Genomic DNA, 18,131 nt, shown 5'->3' on the forward strand with positions numbered 1-18,131 from the left:
CTTTCCCTCGACGACGCACCATTTCTTTAGTCGCACGAAACTGTCGACGGCGGAAAGGGATCGGTTTACGTCTTGCCCTGGTGAACGAGATACGTGTACATAACGCGAATACGCGGGGAAGGAGGGAAAACGCTGCGAGCGAGCATGACGAGGGAAGGGAAGGGAAGGAAAGGAAAGGGGGAGAAAGAGCGTTCAGTGAGCGAGAGAGGGAGAGAGAGAGAGAGAGAGCGCGTGCGTGGCGTTATCGTAAAAAACAGCGGGAGGAGAGAGAGAGAGAGAGAGAGAGAGAGAGAGAGAGAGAGAGAGAGAGAGAGTCGAGAGCAGAGGGTGTCGTCATACTTGCAGAGCACACACACGACGGGATTCCTCCGATAAGGCTCGTTCAGGTGAGACACGGTCGTAAGATGGACGCAAGGGGCGAGAGAGTCGACGCGTAACCGAAATTCGGGACAACCCCCCCGGGGTTCGGGTTTGAGAAACAACGCCAGAGCGTGGTGGTATCTCGATAATTCGTGAAATGCAACCGAGAAGGGACAAACGTCCGCCGACTACCGAATCCAATTCGACCGGTATCCACGCGATATCTCCTCGGCCGCTTCTTTTCCCACCGGTTACGCCAATGAGGGGATCGCGGCCGCGTTCGCTCGTCCCAACCTTTAACCGAGATTAGTCGAGATATCGCGGCACCCGTTATCACCGAAAATACACAGGGATGAAGTTTTCCTGCGCGTTCACCGACTTCTCTTCGCCAGCTGGTCGTCGGCTATGCGTCGTTCGCGTTCTCGCGCTCGCATATACGCGGCGCACCACCGTTCCTATTTCACGCGTTCCAGTCTCCAGCCGCCGCCACCATAGCGCGCAAGCCACCTTCTTCCGATTTAAATATCCCTTTTTATTTCAAAATAACCGATTCGATACAACAAACACACTTTTGCAAAAACATGCCAACATTCGTGGACCTTGTACGCGCAATCTTTCGCTCGCTGGACGCGTTTTCGCCGCCGTGCTCGTTGTCCGCCGTAAATAATCGGTAAACGCCAAGAAATTACAAGTTCGCGCGTATCGCATATACGTAAGCATTCGGACACGTCGGACGGCGTAGCGCAACTCGGCACGACGCCGCAACTAGATCGAGAAAGATAACGATTATTACCGATTCTTAAGTGTCTTCGACTCGACTTGCGCGGTACACTTTGAATCTACGCTTAATATCCTAGTAACGTTACTTTTTATTTACAAGAAAGAGAGAGAGAGAGAGAGAGAGAGAGAGAGAGAGAGAGAGAGAGAGAGAGAGAGACGGGGCCGACTATCGAGTATCGTCGGACCGATTTCGCTCGTCGTTGCAATTTCGAAAGCACGCGTAGAAACGCGCCAACGACGATACCGAACGTCTTCGAGAGACAGAGACAAAGAGAGAGAGAGAGAGAGAGAGAGAGAGAGAGAGAGAGAGAGAGAGAGAGAGAGAGAGAGAGAGAGAGAGAGAAAGAAAAAAAACGTTCGTTTCGCGTTCTTTCTCACACGCGCGAATACGCGCTTTTCAGCAAAACTATTTACAACGAGTCTCTTCTCGACGCCGCAGTTATAATTCTACGAAACTTACACGCGAAATTGTTCCCATTTTCGGCACAGAGATCGGATCTCTCTATCCAACGCGTATCGTAAATCCAGTCTTTCGCGATTCCGCGCCTTCTCCCGTTCCCTCTCGCCGACGACTCTGGCCGCGCTTTCGTTCTCGTTCTTTTCTTCGTCGTTACGCCGTAGATGGAACGCGCGACGGTAAGAACAGCGAGAGAGAGAAACGATGGAAAGAAAGAAAACAGTGAAACGGGAAGAGAAAACTAAACGATTTTTCCTTTTCTCCTTTTCTCCTTTTTTTCTTTTTTCTTTTTCTCCTCTGTTCCCGTTTTTTCTACCGTCTCTTTTCTTCTACCGTCCCTTTTACGCGCTATCCAAAAGAAACGAAACGAAACGAAACGAAACGAAACGAAACGAAACGAAACGAAGCGAAACGAAACGGATAGGAACAATGGTTCGCCGGTAACGTCTTCTGGTAACCGTGATCTAGCGCGACCGATCAACGACGCGGCTTTAAGACGACATCGAGACAACGGTCGGCCTGTCCAGGTGACCGTTGTCCAGAATAATTTTAGTAGCCGCTGCGCCCGGCGACGAATTGCCAAGAGTGACGATGTGCGGGGCAGCCAATTGATGATGATCGGGAGAGTGACCGGCGGATATCATAACCGGCGACCGATTGGCGCAAGGCGGCGAAGGACACTCCACTTTCGGAGAATGCGTCTCGATCAGCTGCTGGTGTTGATGCTGATGTTGCTGTTGCTGCTGCTGTTGCGGCTGCTGCTGCTGCTGCTGCTGCTGCGAGGCGATCATGTCGTAATACATTGCAGGCGTGGTGGATTGGTGCGAAACGATCCGGCTGGACGGCTGTGGGCTGTCGTAAAGGTTGCCGTCGAACCTCACGTGAACCATCCCGCGGTGATCCACCATCGTCACTTCTCCGTAAGGACCTGCGCAAACGTTCGAACGCGCGTTATAAACGTACACACACTTGTCGCCGTTTCCGATCATCGTCGTCGTCGCTTTACGCTTACCTGTTTCTAGCTTCAAGCCGTTATTGTTGTTGTTATTGTTGTTGTTATTGTTGTTATTGTTGTTGTTGGGGGCGGCGACGTTATTGTTGTTGTTGGCAGTGGCGAGGGTGGCGTTGTTGTTATTGTTGGAGAAAGTAGCGACGGCGGTACCGGTCGGCGTGTCGCTGCTTTTCATTCCACCCTTCGGTTTCCGCTTGCGGGTCTGAATGCTGTCCTTCTTCATAGTGTGAGGCCTGTTCACGCCGTGCAGTTTGAAATAAAGACCGCACGCGTTGCACACGGGTTCGCCCAAGGTGTTTCTGCGCCACAACGACGTCATCGTCGTTTGGCAGTTACTGCAAGAAGTGCCTACTCGTCTCGAAGCGGACTGCGGACACACGAAATCTCGTTAGTTCGCGTCTCTAGGTTTCATCCGCCGGTTCACCGACTCGGACGGAACCGGAAGGACGGACAGGGCCTGTCGGCACCGTCGAACAGACGAATCGACGGATCGAAGAATGGGCGCGAAGGAGAAGGAAAAAAAGAAGCAGAGGGGTGAAAGGACGGGCGAAAGAGAGGCGGCGAATGGAGGTGCAAAAGGAAAGAAATCGTACGTCTACCCGGTTAACCTGTGCGCTGACTCGCGACGCGTTCTACGACCTGATCGCGCGCACACGCGCGAGACAGCGTACGGCTCTCTACACGCTCACCGCGCGAAATCACGCGTGCCTGATGCAAACTCGAGCAAACTCGAGCAAACTCGACTACGGAAGAGAAAGAGAAAGAGAAAGAGAAAGAGAAAGAGAAAGAGAAAGAGCAAGAGATGGATCGTTCGTTTGCCGATTTTACTCGTCCACGAACCATCTCGTGTAATACGCGACACTCGCGGTCTACGTCGTTTTTTCAGGCTACGCAAGATTTCGAAACGGAGCGCGATCGTACCATGGGTATAGTGGCACCTCGAAGCTACGACGAATTTTCTTTCGACCGGTAGTCGTCGCTATTTTCTAGCTACGCTGGAAAACTATGTGTCGTCGTAGTCGTAGTATCAGTCTTAGTCTTAGTCTTAGTCTTAGTCGAAACGAAACGAACGCCGAAGGAAAGTACAAACGTATACGATGATAATGATCGAGACGAAGTCATCGATGAGACATATGATTATCGCGATACAAGGATACGAGTGTGCGCGAACCAGATGATACGAACGAGAGAAAGAAAAAGTAAAAGAGGAGAGGAACTTTGAAATTTGCGAATCAGCCGGCGAGTGGGTGTGCGTGCGTGCGTGCGTGCGGGCGTGCGAGCGAGCCACGAGCGAACAATCGGAGAGAGAAACAGAGGAGAAAAAGAGAGAAAGGGGGAATGAGAAAGACAGACATACGTGGATGCGCGTATTTACGCAAGCAAACGATCGATCGAGCGAGCGAGCGAGCGAGCGAAGAAATGAGCGAGTGAATGAGCAAGCGAGTGAGTGAGCGAGTGAGTGAGTGTTGGGGATGACACCTACCAAACGCCGGCTCGATTTCTCCTCGAAGGCGCGACGGGCGCCACTATACCCACAGAAGCCTTTGTAGAAATCGCCCTGGTCCGCCACTGAAACAGAGACAGGATGCCAAACGTTAGGGGTGCTTCTATTCGGACTTAACGCGCGTGTCGCGCGGAATCTCGCGGATACACCACGCGTGCGTACCATCCGCGAAATCGCGTTCACAAGCAAACGAAACGAACATTCGCTTCGTTCGTCAAACGCGATCATCTTCTATCGTCCCAACGTGCTACGAGGACACGAATGGCAAAACCATGGATCGCAGAGGCCCACGCGCTTATGGACACGGGCGAATTTCCACACAGGCTCCTGTTCTATATTACACGCGCGTCTTTGCGCGTCTAATTCTCCGTACACGGGGTTCGATTTATCTTCTTCTTCTCCGCGTTGCCGTCGAAGTCCACGAACCATCTCGTGTAATACGCGACACTCGCGGTCTACGTCGTTTTTTCAGGCTACGCAAGATTTCGAAACGGAGCGCGATCGTACCATGGGTATAGTGGCACCTCGAAGCTACGACGAATTTTCTTTCGACCGGTAGTCGTCGCTATTTTCTAGCTACGCTGGAAAACTATGTGTCGTCGTAGTCGTAGTATCAGTCTTAGTCTTAGTCTTAGTCTTAGTCGAAACGAAACGAACGCCGAAGGAAAGTACAAACGTATACGATGATAATGATCGAGACGAAGTCATCGATGAGACATATGATTATCGCGATACAAGGATACGAGTGTGCGCGAACCAGATGATACGAACGAGAGAAAGAAAAAGTAAAAGAGGAGAGGAACTTTGAAATTTGCGAATCAGCCGGCGAGTGGGTGTGCGTGCGTGCGTGCGTGCGGGCGTGCGAGCGAGCCACGAGCGAACAATCGGAGAGAGAAACAGAGGAGAAAAAGAGAGAAAGGGGGAATGAGAAAGACAGACATACGTGGATGCGCGTATTTACGCAAGCAAACGATCGATCGAGCGAGCGAGCGAGCGAGCGAAGAAATGAGCGAGTGAATGAGCAAGCGAGTGAGTGAGCGAGTGAGTGAGTGTTGGGGATGACACCTACCAAACGCCGGCTCGATTTCTCCTCGAAGGCGCGACGGGCGCCACTATACCCACAGAAGCCTTTGTAGAAATCGCCCTGGTCCGCCACTGAAACAGAGACAGGATGCCAAACGTTAGGGGTGCTTCTATTCGGACTTAACGCGCGTGTCGCGCGGAATCTCGCGGATACACCACGCGTGCGTACCATCCGCGAAATCGCGTTCACAAGCAAACGAAACGAACATTCGCTTCGTTCGTCAAACGCGATCATCTTCTATCGTCCCAACGTGCTACGAGGACACGAATGGCAAAACCATGGATCGCAGAGGCCCACGCGCTTATGGACACGGGCGAATTTCCACACAGGCTCCTGTTCTATATTACACGCGCGTCTTTGCGCGTCTAATTCTCCGTACACGGGGTTCGATTTATCTTCTTCTTCTCCGCGTTGCCGTCGATCCTCTTACGGCGCGGACGAGAAGTCTGACAATCGTCCCGACAAACGAAGAAACAGAGCGAAAAGGAGTGAAAGACAGAGAAAGACAAAGAAAAGGCAAGCGAGTGAGAGAGAGAGAGAGAGAGAGAGAGAGGGAGAGGGAGAAAGATTGAAAGATAGAGAAAGAGAGAGGGAGAGAGAGAGAGAGAGAGAAAGAGAGAAAGAGGAGAGAGCGAGAAACGATATCGACGATGAGCGTGTACTTTGCTCGTTTCGTCCTTCGTTTCTTTCGATCATCCAATCTTCCTTTCTTCCTTCCTTCCTTTCTTTCTTTCTTCCTTCCTTCCTTCCATCCATCCATCCATCCATCCATCCATCCATCTATCCTTCCTTCCTTCCTTCCTTCCTTCCTTCCTTCCATCCTTTCTTCTTTCCTCCTTGCTTCCTTACCAATCGCCGAGGCTGCTTCACCAAGGGTCGATTCATGCCGTTCATCTTGTGGTAGAGACCGCATGCGTTGCACAGGTAATGGCCCGTACCGTCTCGCCGCCACAGCGGAGTAGAAATTGCGCCGCAATTTACGCACTCGCGGCCCTCCGTAAAGTATTCCGCTTCGATGTTGTGCACTGCGCGATTCGTACAATATTCAAAATGGAATCTGCTGCTCGGTCGTGTGGCGAAACAACGCGCGCACGATACCGATGTATCTCGAATTTCTTTTCGCCTTTTCGTTCGGTCGTCCGTTCCGTTCTCGTCGGTAGAGACCGAGGACTTTCGAAACGACGGCAAACGCAAAAGCTACTTTCTTTCGACGAAACGCGCACGTTTCAAGGACCACGCATTGTCCTTGGAAAATCGCCTGGAGCGAGGTCCGATTAGGAAAGTGGACTAAGTTTTCCCGATACCTCCGGGCAATCCTTTCACCGATCGCTCGGGGAGGAAGCGGAAAAGCGCGGACTTTTTCTCCAGCTGTTCCTCGGAAAATTCCTCGATTCGCAGCGAACGTCGGCGTGGACGTGGACGTGGACGTGGACGTGGACGACGACCACAAACGGACGCGACCAGCCGAGTACGTGCTTGCGCGAGAAGAAGGATACAGGAAACGCAGCAACGCGCGACAAAGGATGTAGAGGGATACGGCGTTATCGGAATTTCCGGTGTTGCTCGATAATAATAACTAGCAGTCGTTGCCTGTACGCGCCACTACGACGAGTACCGCTACCTTACCAAGAGTATACACAGCTCGTGATCACGGTTTCGAAAAAACGACCAACGATAATCGCTGCAGCGAGAAACGGAGTCGCGACTCGACTCGGTCTCGCGTTACTCTCCGGGAGAGAGCAACATCGAAACGAAGAGAGGACAAAAAGGTCGGCGTACGGCAGTCGCGCATCCGGCAGAAACGAGACTGGGAAGCAATCGGATATCGTATATTAGTAAGCAAAGAAGAGCTGACGTCGGCGTCCATCTTACGATTCTTAACCGCTCCGCGACGCGACTCGGCGAACAAACCGAGAGACCGAGTAAAGACAAAGTGTACAGACGGACACAGAGAGAGAGAGAGAGAGAGAGAGAGAGAGAGAAGCGAACGTTCTCGCGCTTTGCCGACAGTGCAGGAGAAAAGCGGAATAGCCGATCGGTCACCAACCAGTCTTTCTTCTTCTCCGACCATGTCCACGTTTCTCCGCACTGTAGGATTTTCGCCGGAACCGATTTCGATGCGTAACAACAACGAGGAGAGGGAGGAGGAGGAGGAGCAGGAGCAGGAGGAGGAGGAGGAAGAAGAAGAAGAAGAAGAAGAAGAAGAAGAAGAAGAAGAAGAAGAATGAGAAGAAGAAGAAGAAGAATGAGAAGAAGAAGAATGAGAAGAAGAAGGCGAGCGTGAGCGCGTCGCGCCGATGCCCTCACACGGAAACGCTAGATATGCTCTTTGTAACCGAATATTCAACGGCGACCAAGACGCCGTCGTACAGAAGATGACGAAGCGACGCGGAATGAGAATGGCAGAGTCGAATTACTCGACCAAGACAACCATCGAGCACCACAGCAGGAGCGAATACGCTTCTAATTCGTCCCAACGTATATCGCGTATACGATACTTCACGCCGGAAGGTGGTAGAGGAGGAGGAGCAACAGGGCGATCGAATAGCGAGCAAAGGGTTCGAGACGAGAGATGACAGAGCGAATAACGATCGAATGGACGATGACGACGATGACGACGACGACGACGGCTAAATACACGATCCGACGAAACGAAAGACCACGCGCGTATAGATAGAGGTTGATGCCGGAAGAAACGGCAGGGATGGGTGGTCTGGCGAGAAAAAGCGCAAGACCAGACGGGGGCGCGTGCTGGCAAACGGAGCGGACGCGTACCGGGATCGGGTGGCGCGGATCGTGGATGCGTTTGCCATCGGTTGGCGTCGCCGTTCTTTCCTCGTGCGTGCACCACCAGAACCCACTCGAGATCGCGGTATGTTAAAAGCCATATCCCTCGTTCTCCCCTTGGCTTTCGGTTAAAGTAGCGAGCCGCGTCGAAACCGCAGACGCACACCCACCGCTTTCCAAAAGGATCATGCGCGCCACTTAAAAAGCTTTCGACTCGACTTCTTCTTCTCCTCCTCCTCCTCCTTTTCCTCCTCCTGCTGCTCCATCTTTTGCAATCATCTCGGGCTATCCCAACACGCGCATAGCCATCCTCGTCTCTTCGTCTACGAATAATCATCTCGAGAGCGGACGCGGCGATTCAACGCATCCAGAAACGGAAACGCAGACACACAGACACAGACGCGGCGGCGTGCGCTCGCGCAATCGAGCGAACGTGGCACTCCGCGACCGACGCGTAACGACGGCTCGGCGACGGCGGCGCGGCGACGGCGCGGCGACGGCGCGGCGACGCAGGGTGCGAAATGGTCGTTATTTTTTTCTTCTTCGCGCACGCTCGGACAAGGCGGATCTACGACGTCGATCGAAGTAAAAAAAAATGAAAAAAGAAAAAAGAAAAAAGAAAAAACAATCCGATCGACCTTTTGAACCGGTCGAGTCCTTCGGAGAGATTGCGACGCGTGATGCACTCGACTGGAGAGCGTTATCGCGTCGACCGTCGTTATTACAATAATGCGGCGTAAAAATAACCGATTCTCGAGAGCACGGGTTTTCACCGATCGCGAATCGCAAACAACGGGAGAGACATTTTTATCGCGCAAACGAACCAAAGCGACCAACAACTTTCCATTCGGTGGACGGCGGCGCTGCCTCGACGTCTGTGCCGTTAACGCGTGCCCGTTCTACGCCTACAACTTATCCCTCTTCATCTTTCTCCTCTTGTACAGACCGACGACACTGCAAAGTCGTCTCCGCGAAACCACTTTCGAAACGACCGATGCCGAAACCATCGCGCGGAGAATTCGCGACGAGGAAAACGAAGCTCCTCGTCAACAGAGAGTTCGATACCGACTAAAACGCGATCGCGGTTGCCCGTTCGAGTTATCTAAATTTCGCGGTCCCGAAACACACGACTAGATACGTAAAAGTCTATTATCGTTGCCTCTATATCGCGCGTAGACAAAACTAGATTGGAAGTACGACCGTTGTCTAGGTCAGGGTCATCGTATATCAATGCCCGTTTCGATACCGAACCACCGACCACATGACACACGGCGCGTTAACCGAAACGTGCGCCGCCGCGACGCGTCCAGAAGCGTATCGAGAGAAACCCTCTTCTTCTCTTTCCCAAAAGATCGCGATCGGCGCCGCGAATTCCGTTCCACGGGGATCGTCGAAAACGTTTGCTGGCGCGCGAAGCGAACCGTGTCCGATCGGTCACACGCGTCGGCGACCCGTGCAACCGATAACGTCGTCTCCACACTCGTCGCGATAACCACGAAAATTCGTACCATCGTCGGATATACCTCTATCCCTTCGTTGCGCCAATCCCGAGTACATTTCCACTTCTTATTTCGTACGAAAGATAACGCGATGCGATCCGGAGGAGCGGTAAATATATATATATATATTAAAACCCCGCCACCGGTAAAACGAAATACCGCCTCGGATCGAATCGCGTTAGCCACACGAATCGTTCAACCAAAGTACCGAAATAGGGGAAAGATAGAAACGAGAGAAAGAGAGAGAGAGAGAGAGAGAGAGAGAGAGAAAAGAGACTGGGACACGTTTGCCTGCGTGAACAGAGAAACTGGAGGGAAAACGTGTAAAAGAGAGCGTAACGCGATAGTCTTCTGGACCCGTGTGCGCACAGGCCTCTACTACTACTACTACTACTACTACTACTACCACTACTGCTACTACGCGTAACTTTGGCCACCGACGACGATGTCCGTCGCGAGGTCGGAAAATTTGTCTCCACGACTCACGCGTACTCCTCTGTCCTCTTACCCACCCTCTCTCGCTCTCACTCTCTCTCACTCGTTAGTCGTCCGATGAATTACGACGAAACACCGAGGGTGTAGCACCGAATTTGGGGTCCGATCGAATCCTTTTCTCGTTATTTACGATCTCCCTGGAACACGAGCCAACCGATGCGTGCTTTGCCGTTGCTTCGCGTTCTCTCCGAATCGTACACGATTTATCGCCTTTCCGAGAGCACGCATCCATGTACGTATACGCGTAAGCCGTGTAACGCGAAACGGATCGTCCTGCGTATATAACACCGACGGACGATTAGGAATCGATTCGGAAACCGAACGAACGGAACGCGAAAAGAGAAAAGAAAAAATAAAGAGAGGGAGAGGAAAACGAGAAGAAGAGAAACGGACAAGAACGAACGCGATCGAGAGAATGGAGAAACAACGCGTGGGGAAAAAAAGAAAAAGAAAAAGAAAAAGAAAAAGAAAAAAGATGAGAAGCGAAAACTTACTTGCGCTGAGACTAGCGGTGGCGGAGAGCTGATGCTGCGTTGGCGTCGACGGAGGATTGACCGTCTGTCGCCTCGAAGGGGTAGCGTATTGAGTCGTCAAGGTGTCGTTGGACGGCGAAGCGTAGCCCCAGGTCGAGGCTTCCACGGACGCGGCCCCGACTCCACCGCTGTTCTGTTGACTGGCGTACGACGGACTGTATCCGCGGAAACTATACCTACCGCAAAACGGCTGCGCGAAACCTGGCAGGGCCTGATGAGTCACCGAACCCGGTGACTTGCCGCTACCGCTGTAATCCTCCGAGATCGCCGAGAGTCCCGTTCCCAAACCTATCGGTGGTTCAAACGATCGATCCATCAATCGATTCGTCGTAATTGGCTTTCATCGGAATCCGGTAGAAACTTACCTTGCGCGTTCCACAATTGCTGAGGCGATGCGGTCAATTCCGTAGGGCTGCCGCCGGTCATGTAAGAGAGACCGTAAGCACCGCCGGTTCCTGTCGCGTTGGCTGACGGCATGCCGCTCACACCACCGCTCATCGGACGATACAACGGACTGAAACAATCGTAACGATACGTCCAATCCTGTCGCGCTGATAAACGCCCCTCCACCCTTTGCCATCGATCGGATTTCGGATCGAGAAGCCATCCGATTCCGTTTACGATCCACGGCCGAGCGAACGAAGAAACAACGAAGAGAGAGGAAGAATGGAAAAGGAAGGGAAGGGGGGGGGGAGGTTCGGGAAACGGAAAGGAAAGGGGGAGAGAGAAAAAAAAAAAAAGGACTAGAGAGGAAGTACTAGACGAGGTAACCTCGGTGTTATACACGGGTTCGGTAATGTTTCGCGGGAGGCCGGAAGCCGGAGAACCGTTCACCGATCCATCGGCCTGTAAATGCGGGCGCGTGCCAAGGCAGGAGCTTTTTCGATGTTCCTTTCCGACCAACCACTACCCGGAACACGACTACTCCATTACCATTACCATTGCCATTACGGTGGCTATTAACGCTCTACCGTTACCATTAGCATCGCCGACAGCCCTCTATATTCGTACCTGACAGTCACGGACGAGTCGACGAAAAATCGCGTACGATTCTTGCGGAAAATCGTCACCGAAATCCTCGAAACGCCAGACAATCCACGGACGGTCTTTCCTCTTGTCGCAGTGGTTGCGCAACGCGGCGGAACGTCGCGAAACACCGCGAAACACCGCGAAACACCGCGAAACACCGCGTACACTCGCGATTTCGACGATAACGTGCCAGATGCAGCGTACGAGTTCGACTCTTTCTCTTTATCGCGTGGGACGCCGGGGAAGCCGCCAAAAAGAACACGTCGTGGATCGCGCGACGCAAAGCAAAGCGAAAAACGCGCGACCTTGAGGTTTTCCACGACTCGTCCGACACGTACCGTTCGATCGGTACGTGCTCGCCGAACGATTCGCGTATTCTCCCGGAACGATTTCGCGCCAAACTCGTTGGAACAACGGTATTCGACATCGATAACCGAGTAACCTCGTCCTTCGAACGTTCAAACATCGCGATTCGCGAAACGTAAAAGCGCGGAAACGCGTACAAGCGACGATCGTACGCGACGAGAAGATCGATCCGACACGTTCGCCCTTGCTCCTTTTCCCAGCTGCTACCACCTCTGCTGCCATCTCTGCTGCCACGAGCGCCGTGAACCAAGAAGGCACAGGACGCGTTCGTTACGCGCTGGTAATTTCTACGACACCACGACCACCACGACCACGACGACCACGACGACCACGACGACCACGACGACGACCACGACGACAACGACGACGCGTGAGCAACTCGTCTCTCCGGACGCGGTTCGTTTCACCGACACGCGACAAACGGACATCGCGTTTCCCTCGACAACGTTTTCCGACAACGCGCTCGAGCGGATACTCGATCTCTCGATACGATTCCAACAGATTTATTACGCGTACGTTATCTCTGTGGCGATTAATAACGCGGTCGCGTCTATGGGTTCTTGGACGGGATCGAAAATCGAGACGGCTAGGAGTCGACCGATGCGATTTCGCAGAAAATCGTCGAGCAATGACGCCATATGCGCAACCCGACCAGCTCGTACGCGCGCATCGTAGGCTGTATACGCGTTGCGTATACAAAGGCGACGCGTATACTTTCCTACGTACTCGATGTGGCCCCGGAAACTTTAATAACCAAGCGCGATCGCGTTTCTTCCGAGAACCTTCCCGAGAGAGTCTCTCTCGATCGTAGCCGGTTACCAGACCAGCAGCAGCGGTCGTTCTAATCACTCTCCCATCCCACGCGTAATCTCTCTCTTTCTCTCGCTCTGTTTAGAGAAACACGATCGAAGGGAGAGAAAAGCGCGAGGAAAGAAGATATTTCGGTCAGTTCGCGAAGAATGCAGATATCGCGAAACCCAATCTAGAAGGTCGGTAGCGGACAGGGTTATAGCCCCTGTTACCGGATCGCTATCTGAATCCAGCGAGTCGATAAGCCGCTTCTCACGATAGCGCGCGTCACTGGTAGCGTGGCGGGAAGAAGAGAGAGGTGAGAGAGGTGAGAGAGGTCTCCGAGGTCCTCGGCAACGACACCGCGCGTTTCTCCACGGGGATACGGGGATACGGGGATACGCGGATACGCGACAGCCGACCATCCGCCCACCACGCTTCTGGACCACGGTTTTCGCAAACTCGCGGAAAATAGATGCGACGCGTGGCGATCCGAGTTTTCGGTATTCCGTGCTCGGAGGGGAAAGGGAGCGAAATCCGACTCGAGCCGCGACGACCACCTTCGACCCGAAGTCGAGCCGCCGAGTTTATTTACGAGCAATGTTTTCGCCAACGTTATCGGTTTCCCATTTACTTTGTTTTCGTTTCGCGTTCGCAACGAAGCACCGATAAAAACGAAACGTCGTTTGCTCGCGCGGTACGAGTACGAAACATGGGAAGGGGTTAGATGGCGGCGCGGTAGCGCGAGGAGCAAGGTGAAACGTAACAGGACTATTATAACGCGCGGTAAGAGGGATACGCGTGTCCCGAACTCGAACTTTGTTCTACCGAACGCGGTGATCGAACGCGACCAACGACCAAACGAACGGAAGGTAACAACGCATATCGGAAACACTCACTACATGATCGTCGTTTTCCCCTATAGATCCTTCCTTCGCTTCCGGCTCCTTCCTCTTTTCCCTCGTCCTCCTCCTCCACCGCCACCGCCACCGCCACCGCCACCGCCACCACCGCCTCCTGCTCCTCCTCTCGCTCCTGCTCCTCGTGTTCGCACCCCCGATAAACTCGAAAGAAAGCAACGAATTTCTCTCTGGTCGACGACCACCGCCAACAACGAGGCCGACGACGATCGTTTCACCCAACGGGAGAACCAACAACGTGTGCGGAAAACGTCGAAGCGAATGGCGTCGGAGGACCTCGAACACGGTCAGGATTTCCCCTTCCGCGAATCTCTCCCTTCCTCTCTTCCTTTTCTACGTTCCTTTGCGCCCCCCTCGCCGTGCTTCGCACCCGCCCCCGCTCGCTCTCTCCCTCATCTTCTTCGCAAGCAAATCCCCACTCTACCGTTTCCGATCTACCGCCGTGTATACGCGACCAATCCTGCGACCGCCGACCGTTAACCACCCGACCGTCTACCGTCCACCGCATCCACGAACCACCACGACGACCACGACCACGATTCAATCGCGGGATTCCTACACCTTTATATCCCCCTTGGTTAATTGGTCGAATGCGGTGAACGAAAATTCTCGCGTGTGTCTCTAACGACATCCGTAGTATACGCGTAGTAACCGCACGTGAACGGGAAAAACGTCATTGATAACCACCGTCGTCGTCGTCGTGGTCGTCGTCGCGATCGTCGTGGTGGTGATCGTGATCGTGATCGTGATCGTGATCGTGGTGTGGTTGTAGCGGGCGATCACACGCGGGGACAATAATTTCTCCTTCGAAGCTCGTCTCGCGTTGCGCGAGCAAAAACGCGGTAAGAAAAAACCGAGAACACGCGTCTCGCGTTACTTTCATTCACCGCCATCCACCGTCTTTGCACCATCGCGGCACAAACGACCATTTCTTTCGCAACACCGCTTGCTTTGCCTTCCTTTTTTCCCCACTTTTTTTTTCTCACTCTCTCTCTCTTTCTCTCTCACCATTCCTATCTTTACGATTCTCTCGCGCGCACTCTGTCGCGTTAAGTAGGTATATACGAAAACTCGTATACCCGATACGCGAGATATACTGGATCCCATTGGGAAGAACGCGGTTGCACGAGCCTCTGTCTCGTCAAACGATACCGAAAGGTTTCTCGGAACGCGATGGGTACGCGTCTATGACGACTGAACTGTAAACCCTGGGGATGATTCACGGTCAAACTTTTGCGTCAGAGATCAACGATTACCGTTTCGCTCGTCATTCCTCTTGCTTTCGTTTCCGTTTGCTCGCTCGTCCGTTCTCGCACTCTCCGACCATAGTCGTGGACAATCGGTGAAACGAAAGAATGGGAGAGGAGAGGAATCTCTGCCCGACTGGAATCCGGTGGCGCGATAGATCGATCGGTGGTGGACGGTAAACGAGAGCTCGACTTTGCGTCATCTCGGCTCTCTTAGCGCGCTATAATCGCGACAACGAGAGATACCCCGCAAAAAGAGAAACGAAAAGCAGATTGTCCTCTGCACCCGAACTCGGAGATATCTAAATTCGAAGGTCGTGGCCCGTGCACGCGCTCGCCGCATGAGGAAATCGTTCGACGAAAACACCAAAGTGACGAAAAAACGAACAGCTGGCTGGCGAAACGGCATTTCGAATTATTCCAATTATTCGAATAATTCGAACAATTCAAACAATTCAAACAATTGGAAGAATTGGAAGAATTGGAAATACCGGTATCCCAGGGTATACGCTAGGCTAGGCGCGTGGTAGAATCGGTGGTGCACGATATCGCGAGATGCAACGCGAGCGGAGAGACGCGGCGCGAACAAGTAACCCGCGCGATCGAACAATCGTTTCTAATCGGAGTCAATAAACTCCGTTATCGCGGTAACGTAAAAAGAGCGAGATCTCGTGTCTGGGTTGCGCGCGAATCGATTCGAGCGAACCAAGAGAATCACGCGTGTATACCTACTAACCAACGGCGGATAGCTCGGCGATTCGTTACCGCTGCAAACCCCGTTCGGCCGAGAAGAGGACGAGAGGAGGACGAGAGGAGGACGAGAGGAGGACGAGAGGAGGACGCGAACGGCTCGTGCCCGAACCGATCGGGCAAACAAATACCGATTATCGTTGTTATTCTTCTTGTTGTTAGGATGGTCGAGAGACCGTTGTTCGTTCTCGCGAAACGCGAATGTTGGCACAGGGCCCGAGAAGCGTGGTCGCGCTGTCGTTTTCTTTCATCGTGGTCGGTTTAGCTTTGTTTTCGGTTTCGTATCGCCTACGTATACAATACTCGGAGGACACGGTGCATCCCTTAAGCCGGCGTGTAAATAATCGCGCGTACGGTAAAGCTCTCCGGCGGATAGGAGAACGCGCGAGTCCGAAACGGTATAACAACCCCACCCCCCCGACACTGACCTGGAAAGCGGGCCACCGGGCGAATGCGGCGTCGAAGAACCCGGTTCGTGCTCCTGATGATGTGGCGTGCCGACGGTGTGATGAGCGTATATCGAGTCCATGTAAAGCTGATCCGAGACTCGATTTGCCTCCTGACCGAGACCGTGGTTCGGCTGTACCGAGGACGGCGGTTGCATCGCTGTCAAATGCGCGTACCTGCCCTGTTCGTTCGGGCTGTATCCTCCCCCATCCGTTTGTCCTTGCCTATGCGGCGACGAAAGTCCTTGATCGTCGTGCGGACTACGACTGGAACCCGGCGAACTACCGGTTCGCAGCGTCGGTGAACCGCCACCTCCGCTCCCGTTACCCTCCGCTGTCCCACCGCCACCACTGCCGCCGCCGCCTCCACCGCCGCCACTGCCACCGTTGCCTCCACTGCCACTGTTGTTACCGTTACCGCTGTTTCCTCCGCCGCCGCTGCTTCGCATTTGATGTTGAAGATAAGCCGCGTCCGGTAAAACTTCCTCCAAATGATGATGATGATGATGATGATGGCTATGATGCTGCGACTGAGCCTGTTGTTGTTGCTGCTGCTGCTGCTGGTGATGATGATGATTGTGTTGCGGTTGCTGCTGCTGCTGCTGCTGCTGCTGTTGTTGTTGTTGTTGCTGGTGATTATCGTTGGTGCCACCGACCTCGCTACTCGAACTATTGGCACCGGTAGTGCCAAGATTCGGAAATAGCACACCGAGGGTAAAATCTCCGCGAGCACCTCTCATGGCTGCCGCGATTCCGTTCGCGCTTTCCACGTCCTCGTCCGTCTCTCGATGAACTACCGATTGCGACTGCGGCTGCGACTGTGCCTCTTGTTCGTCCAAGCGACGATGATGACTCGTCGTGGCAGAAAGCGCACCGTGGCGAGACGCGTCCGATCGTAAATGCTGCTGCTGTTGGTGATGATGGTGCTGTTGATCGTGGTGGCGATGATGGAGGTGGTGAGGAGAGTGGTGGTTGTCGTGGTGGTGGTGGTGGTGATGGTGATGGTGGTGGTGATCGGTCGCGGTCGGCGACGAGAGCGCTTCAGTACCGTAACGATGCATCGTAGAGCGAGGCGCGTGACTGTCGGCCTGATTTTCCTCCGGCAATACGGAGACCTCGCTCGACCGTTCGTTATCCCCACCCTTGGTAACCGATACTTCTCTCGCCCCCGGTTGAACGTACGCGGACCGAGTGTGACGGTGTTGGTGGTGGTGATGGCAGTCGTCGTCGTCGTCGTCGTCGTTGTCGTGATCGTAGTGGTGGTATTCGCCGTCGTGACCGTAGTGGTGGTGGTGGTGCTGCCGTCGTTGTTGGTGGTGCTGCTGGTGGAGGGGTTGAAAAACCTGTTGCTGTTGTTGCTGTTGACGCTGCTGCTCCTCCTGCTCCGAGAAATCACCGCCTAGATCGCCGCCCTCGTAGCGACTCGAGTCTCGATCGTGATAACCCCTTGACAATCGAACACACGATAATTCGTTAAAATTTCGTCTTTACTTTCACGCTCTAATTCGCCATTCTTTTTTTTTTCTTTTTTCTTTACTTTTCTCTCTCTCTCTCTCTCTCTCTCTCTCTCACTCTCTCTTTCTCGACTACCGGTCTCGCACTCATCCCGTCCCATTGCTTCGAGATCAAGGACGAATACTCGATCGCGATTAATTCGTTCGCGAGTATGTAAGTAAAGTAAGCAAGCAAATAAGCGAGCAAGTAAACGAGTAAGTTTGGATGGAAAACGATTGGTCGAAAAACTGGACGCTTTGCGGAGAACGCGTATACGCTCACCTTTCTTCGTTATCATCGACCGCCTCCTGGATAGCATAGGCCAGCGAATGCGCGTTGTAAACGTCGTCTACGTCGTCTACGTCGTCTACGTCGTCTACGTCGTCTACGTCGTTTCCGTGATCCGTGAAAACGAGGATCGTTACCGGCTCAGTGTTACTCGTCCCTGCGATCGCGCCATTTTCGATTTCCCGCTGTCCCGCCTCTAACACGCCCACGATATCCCCGCCTTCTTCGCTTCCATGCTTTTCGTAAGGGAGCAGTCGGTCCCGTTGCCGTTGCTTTTCTTCTTCTTCCGAT

At 53.3% G+C, this 18,131-nt stretch overlaps 1 protein-coding gene across 1 annotated transcript in view; it reads right to left on the reverse strand.

Moving 5' to 3' along the window:
• Positions 1-1,264: 1,264 nt before the first annotated feature.
• The window catches only part of LOC108554094 (box A-binding factor), an 18,030-nt gene continuing 1,163 nt past the window's right edge, over positions 1,265-18,131 (reverse strand). Inside the window, exons 2-8 of the mRNA XM_017909237.1 lie at positions 17,835-18,128; positions 16,041-17,504; positions 10,877-11,025; positions 10,473-10,799; positions 6,047-6,222; positions 2,610-2,976; positions 1,265-2,525 (exon numbers count right to left, since the gene is read on the reverse strand). Of these exons, the coding sequence (XP_017764726.1) occupies positions 2,089-2,525; positions 2,610-2,976; positions 6,047-6,222; positions 10,473-10,799; positions 10,877-11,025; positions 16,041-17,504; positions 17,835-18,128 (3,214 nt within the window). The 3' untranslated portion in view covers positions 1,265-2,088. The remainder of the gene's footprint in view (positions 2,526-2,609; positions 2,977-6,046; positions 6,223-10,472; positions 10,800-10,876; positions 11,026-16,040; positions 17,505-17,834; positions 18,129-18,131) is intronic.

This window comes from Eufriesea mexicana, unplaced genomic scaffold (assembly GCF_001483705.2).
Source record: "Eufriesea mexicana isolate 0111107269 unplaced genomic scaffold, ASM148370v2 scaffold16629, whole genome shotgun sequence".
NCBI lineage: Eukaryota > Metazoa > Arthropoda > Insecta > Hymenoptera > Apidae > Eufriesea > Eufriesea mexicana.